Here is a 6,382-nt window from a genome sequence, read left to right as displayed (position 1 = left end):
GACTCTTGTACCAGCAACCTGCCAGAAGTCACAGCCCCTTTTTTTACGCATGTACCTGGAGCTTGAAATGCCTCCTGCCCTGACAGGGGCCGACTGCCCCAAAGGATTAATTCCAGCAGCCAACACTGACTTCCTCTTTAATGCAGAGTGAATGGAGGTTTAGGACCTTCCTAACCATTAGAGCAGTAGGACAGCAGAAGAAGCTGCCGGGGGAGGTTGTGGAGTCTCCTTCCTTGGAGACTTTCAAGAAGAGGCTGGGTAAGCATTTTTCTGGGATGGTTTAGGATCAGCAAATCCTGCACTTCTGCAGGGGGCTGGACTTGATGACCTTCCAGGTCCTTTTCAACCTTGTGATTCTGTAATCTGCAAAAAGGTATAAATGAGTCAGGTGCTCAATCCCCTTTGAAAGTCGCCCTAAGTTCAGTGCTCAACTGCCTTTTCTTCTAATATTATCCTTTTAAGGTCCTATAGGTGAAACATACTGCACCAGGCAATGACAGTCATCTTCTTTCTTCCCATCTGTTTAATCACCTATCAGGGAAGCTGCCTTAAGGGGCAGAAATACAGTCAATTCAGGGGAGTCAAACAACTGAAGCTGCATCATTCCTGAACCAGAGACTGCTCCAGAGCAAGCTTCAGGAAGAACCACCCTCAGATGTCCCTGTTTGAAAGACGACATGAAAACATACTTTAAGGTGTTTGTATTTTTTTTTTTTCTTACAACAGTCAGGCATTTGGAAGGCTTATTTCACACTGGCAAAAAAAAGAGTCAGTGGCTCTAATATATTTACAACCAGAAACATCTCAGGGAAAGTCATCACAAGTAAGCTCGGCATATGCACACACTCACAAATACAAACACCTGTTGGTACACAATGTGGCCTATTTACAGTGCTCCATGCTTACAGTGCCTGCCGAGCATCCCAGGGCTGGATTTTCACCTCTACCCCTCATCCCTCAAGCAGTGTCCAGGAGCTCTAAGTTAAGAGCTGGCACCCACTTCGAGATGCAAGCTTTATATGGCTGGAAGAGCGCGCCACGCGAGCATCAGCTGCCCGCAGCCCCAAGGAGCTGTCCAGCCTGAGGTTTCAGCAGGTATTCACAGCGAGGTATATGGATGATATCGAGTCACAGAGATCTGCAGCCATCCTTTGGGGTCCACCTGAAGAGCCACCACCAGCTCCCACTGAACCGGCTCCGAGTGACAGGTGCTCAGAGCCTCTGCAGATTCATTCCTTAGGGCCATATTTTTACAGGTGGTTGAGTGCAGAGATGCAGTCGGTGCCTGGGGGGAGTTTCTAAAACACCAAGTTGCCCATCTCCATTAGTGCCTCAGCAGGTTGGCAAACCCCACCAGGAACCTAAACCCCTTTCACACCTAGCTTGGAGCATCTGCCTGCCTCAGCTCAGAAGCAAAGAGCAGCCCTCTGGTACAAGATGCTGAGCCCCTGGCACAATCTGGCCCCAAGCGTGCAAAACATGACACAGATGCCATTTTATCATGGGCTTTTTTTCAGGTGGAATGGATATTCCTCAATGCCAGCTATTCTTGCTGCCCACGCAGGCAGTGATTTAGGCAATGAAATTAGAGTGAAGATCACAGAAAGGTCCCTTGTTTATTTGAGGCCTTTTATCCCTTCAGCTTGGGCTCCAGGAACAGGTCCAGCTGTATTCAGTGCACTCCCCCTCACCAGCACCACCCAGAAGATAATCCCAGAGTCTCCCAAGTCCTGTGTAAAACCCTGATGCTTTGAGGCCAGCAAATGCATGCTACGGAAATAGCAGCTCAGCAGCCTGGGCCCTGCCTGGCACTTTGTGTAACCATTTACACCCGTGCAGTCGGTTTTGGTAGCATTTTACAGGCACTTTGTGCAGGTGTACAGATACAACTTGTCCTGCAAACCCAGCGCTAATGGTGCCACGGAGGTTAAGACTCCATCCCAGAGAGTAGAAACCTCTGGCCTCCACATCCAGGCTCCAGCTGCATACTGATGTCCAGCTTCTGAGGTAGTAATTTCTCTTGCAATCCATACAGAAGACACTTTCAGACCTTCTTCCCTTGCAGGCTCTTTGGAGAGCATGCATGCTGTTCACATCAATTTTGGTCAGGTCTTGATCGGACCAGTGTCCTGAGAAGTACTGGCACTCATCTCCCAGCCTTGGAGAGGGAGATCTCTCGGATACCAAGTCCAGCTTCACATCATGAGAAGTTTTGGGGCTGTTTCCAGAACTGGATCCAAACCTCCATCACCAGAGTATGACTAAACCCCCTGGGCTCAGCCCTCTTGGGCTCTAGTGTAATTCCAAGCAATCGGGCTGAAGAAAAAAAGAGCCCTAGTTGCAGCAAAGCACCATCTCTTTCTTATGCATCTGTCAGATGCGCTGGAAAGATGCCACCTGCATGCAACACATCTCTCTAAGGTACAACTTCCTCTGCGTAATGTCTAACCCTGGGGAAATGGCCAAGAAATTAAGGTATCTGCCTTTCAAAATACCCAAGTCAACACCAAAAGTACAATGAATATCTGCCTATAGGTCTCGTTTCTCTTTTCAGGTGGACAGAGTTGGTACATGGACCAAGAGCAGTAGTCCTCCGTGGAAGGTTTGGCCACGTTCCTGAAACAATGGAGAAGAACAGACTGTCAATGCGAGAGGAACAAAGGTCATCTAGAATCACAATCGCTATAAGAAAAAATGTCAGCATCTTGGGTCCCCATCACAAAAAGGTGGTTAAACATGTATTTGGGGTAATTCAAAACCTGCGTTTAATCCCATTGGAGGCAAAAAGGAAAAAAAAAGAAGCACCCTGTGGGAGCACACTACCTCAAGCTTCTTAATAACAGGCTGTGTACTACAGCAAATCAACAGGACTACTCACAGGCTCGAAGTTAAGACCGTGCCCAAGTGCTCTGCTGGATCAGGGTCCGTGCCCCCCACGGGCAGACGGAGAGCAGGACCCCTCCAATGAGAGAAGGCAGTTTGTAGCTGATGTTGCAATGCGATGGGCACCTGAACCCCAACAGGGTAACACCTCAGGACAGAGGTTTCATTTTTCTAGGGCGAGCTCATGGGATCAGCCTCCTCCTGAGAGGGTCTCAGTACTTCCCCATTCAGACGAGCTTGAGAAACTGAGAGTCTGGTGATGTTTCTGAACCTCTGCTCCCAATCCAGGCCCACACCAGGAGGGCGAGGGGCAGTGCAAATAAACCGAAGCAGCCAAGTGACTGCAACGCTTAAGGGAAGTGTCTACTCCAGGTCAACTTGCAGACAGAGATTCAAGAAGTTCATATTCGAACTAAGGGAATCAATGCAGATGGGAGGGGAAAAAGTAAGGAATACCCTCTCTTCCTTCAGCTATTAATGCTGACTTTGGCCTACCCTATCTTTTCAGGTGTCCAAGTATTTGGAATTGGTGTTTTCCCCAGCCTTCCCCTGGAATAAAGCAGAAAGCCCAGGGATCTCCTGAGAAGATTTATTCCAAAGCCTGGTTCACAGTCCCAGGAGGTGTGAAGAAGCATCTGCTTGCCACTATCTGAAACCCCAAAGTTAACTGCAAATAATTCACCCTCCGCTGCTCTTCATTTTATGCACACTGGTTTGCAGTAGTCATCACTTCTTCAGTATTCTCCATCCCAAAGGATCTCAAAGCACTTGGCCCTATTTTTCCCCGTGATTTTTTTTATGGACCAGGCATGAATATCTGTACTAACAAAAAGCAGTGACCCTGTATACAAATGATGCCTCACTAAAGATAAACAATTTATAACAGAAATCCTTGGTATAAATTATTTTTAGAAATGCCAAATTCCACACACTACATCTAAGGAAAGGACCAGAGCTCAGAAAAGCTTAGAACATCGGGCGGCCGGATGGGAGCTGAAAGGTTTAGAAAACTGGGCTCTTTTGAAAACCCTGGCCCCAATTCTGGGTGCTGTGATCTGGCTCTCAGCATTTTTTGGGACCATCTGGGACCTGCAGCAGTGGGAACATCAATGTTGCCAAGTGACTAAAAAATATATCCACTCACATTCTTCATTTTCCTTCCCTTGTAGTCAAGCTCCAGGGCCTTCTGTGGCTTCTTTGTTGGTAAACCTGGAAAAAGGCAGTCAATCAATCACCAGGATCATTTCCTGAGCAATAATCGGGATAAACGGGTCGCTGCCATCAGTTCCTTTAGCCTGTTGATATCGGTCAGATCAAGTAGGATTCAGAAGGTGCAAAAGCCCCTGGGCTGCACTTGCAGTCTCTACACGGAAATCAGCTCCTGGAGCTGGGAGACAGCTGAGGAGGGCACACCTCGCCAGCCCAGCCCGAGGCACAGCGCCAATACATGGCACCAGAACGAAAGCAAGAGCTCCAACGACGGAGTAACCCCAGAAGCAGCCCCGTCGTCAGAGATCCGGCAGCGAGGTCTGCCGGGGATCCACCCCGCCGCTGTGCAGACCAGAGGCACGGCGAGCAGGGGCAGCCCGTGGGAGCAGTGCCAGGCTCTCCAGGCACCGTGTGGTGCCTTCAGGAAGCCCGCCAGGCACCTACCTGTGCCCCAATCCCCTTCCCAACACCAGCGGGGCTCTGGCTGCAGGTGCTGAGGGCTCCCCAGCACAAAGTAGCTGTGGTGCTGTGAGCCCAACGTGGCAGGAGCCGTGCCCCCACCCCGCAGTTACTTACTGTTGCAGGGCCGGGCACAGCGTCGTGCAGGTGCCCTGCAGCGGTGTCTCGGCGAGCGGTCGAGGGGTCAAGCCGTTGCCGTGCCCATTGCTGCAGGCCAGGCCTGCCCCGTCGGCGCCGCTGTTGGAGCGGCTGCTGCTGACACTGCTGCCGCCCACCTGCCCGTCGGGGCTGGGGCCCCGGGCGCAGGGCAGGCGCAGGCTGGGCCGGGAGGGGGCGGCCCGGGGGCAACGGCGCGGGCAGGCCAGCAAGCGCTTGAAGGCGCGGCGGAAGTCGGGGCTACGGCAGTAGATGAGCGGGTTGCAGCCGGAGTTGAGGTAGCCCAGCCAGTTGAGGAAGATGAAGGCCTGGGCGGGCACGAGCGGGCGGCGGGCGGCGCGCAAGATGTTGGCCACGAAGAACGGCAGCCAACATAGCGTGAAAGTGCCCATGATGATGCCCAGCGTCTTGAGCGCCTTGTGCTCGCGGGCCGCCAGCAAGCGTGAGGCCCGGCGCGGCCCGGGGCCCGGCTCGAAGCGGCCCTGGTCGCGGGCGATGAGCTGCACCTGGTGGCTGGCCACGGCGAAGACGCGGGCGTAGACGAAGAGCATGACCACCAGCGGCAGGTAGAAGGAGACGCCGGACGACAGCAGGGCGTAGGGCAGGTTGGTGGCGAAGTCGCAGCAGCGCGGGTTGTCGTAGCAGCGCCGCGCCTCCGCGTCGGCCCCGTCCCGCCACCAGTGGTTGAAGATGGGCAAGAAGGACACGCAGGCCGACACGGCCCACACCAGGCACACGGCGGCCCGCGCCCGGCCCTTGGTGACCCGCGCCTCGTAGCGCAGCGGCGCCGTGATGGCCAGATAGCGGTCCACGGCGATGGCGCACAGCGTCTCGATGCTGGCCGTCACGCACAGCACGTCCAGCGCCGTCCACAGCTCGCAGCCCGCGCTGCCGTAGGGCCAGTGGCCCCGCAGCACCAGCCCCGCGCCGGGGGGCACCACCAGCAGCCCCATCACCAGGTCGGCGCAGGCCAGCGAGGTGACGAAGACGTTGGTGAGGGTCTGCAGGCGCGGCGTGCGCGCGATGGCCACGATGACCAGCAGGTTGCCGCCCACGATGACCAGCACCACCAGGCCCAGCGCCGTGCCCAGCGCCCACTGCGCCCCCGCGCCCCACGTGGCGTTGCCGGCGGCCGCCCAGGCGCTCGCGTTGCCCGCGGGGCGCGGAGCCATGGCAGCGCCGCGCACCCGGCCGCCCGGCGCGGCTCGGCGGGCGGGGCGCCGCGGGGGAGGAGCCTTTAAAGGCTGCGCTGCCCCGCGCCCCGGCAGGCGGAGCCCGCCCCGGCCCTCCCCGCGCTTGGTCGCGGCCGTCGGCCGCCGGCGCGGGGCTGCCCCGCTGCACGTGTAGACCAGCCCGGGCGCTTGCCGCAGCAGGAGGGCTGCGCACGCGCGGGGGGCCGGGGGCAGCAGAGACGCGTGTAGCCTGGGCCCCTCTCCCACCCCCATGAACGCCCAGCCCAGCCCAGCCCCGCACCCGCACCCCCCTTTCCATCCCCGTGTTACAGGCGGGGGGCAAGACAGCGCGCAGGAGTGATGCTGCCACCACCGCGGAGCACGTGGGAGAGCAGCGAGCGGACACTGGGCCCCTGGCCCCGGGCTTCGGCCATCGCACCTCACTCCCTGCGCTTGGCCCCGATTCCCATTCCAGGCATCCGGTCTCCGGGGCCACGCGTGAG

General features: G+C 56.2%; 1 protein-coding gene across 1 annotated transcript; it reads right to left on the bottom strand.

Moving 5' to 3' along the window:
* Positions 1–684: 684 nt before the first annotated feature.
* ADRB3 (adrenoceptor beta 3) lies at positions 685–5,973 on the bottom strand. The gene is made up of 3 exons (XM_090051659.1): positions 4,669–5,973; positions 4,028–4,092; positions 685–2,616 (listed from the first exon to the last, which is right to left on the bottom strand). The coding sequence occupies exons 1-2, from the start codon at positions 5,877–5,879 to the stop codon at positions 4,053–4,055; spliced, it is 1,251 nt and encodes a 416-aa protein (XP_089907785.1). The 5' UTR covers positions 5,880–5,973; the 3' UTR covers positions 685–2,616; positions 4,028–4,052.
* Positions 5,974–6,382: the final 409 nt, after the last annotated feature.

This window comes from Crocodylus siamensis, chromosome 6 (assembly GCF_052110815.1).
Source record: "Crocodylus siamensis isolate JL-2025a chromosome 6, ASM5211081v1, whole genome shotgun sequence".
Lineage (NCBI taxonomy): Eukaryota > Metazoa > Chordata > Crocodylia > Crocodylidae > Crocodylus > Crocodylus siamensis.
This window is presented reverse-complemented; position numbering and strand designations above follow the sequence as displayed.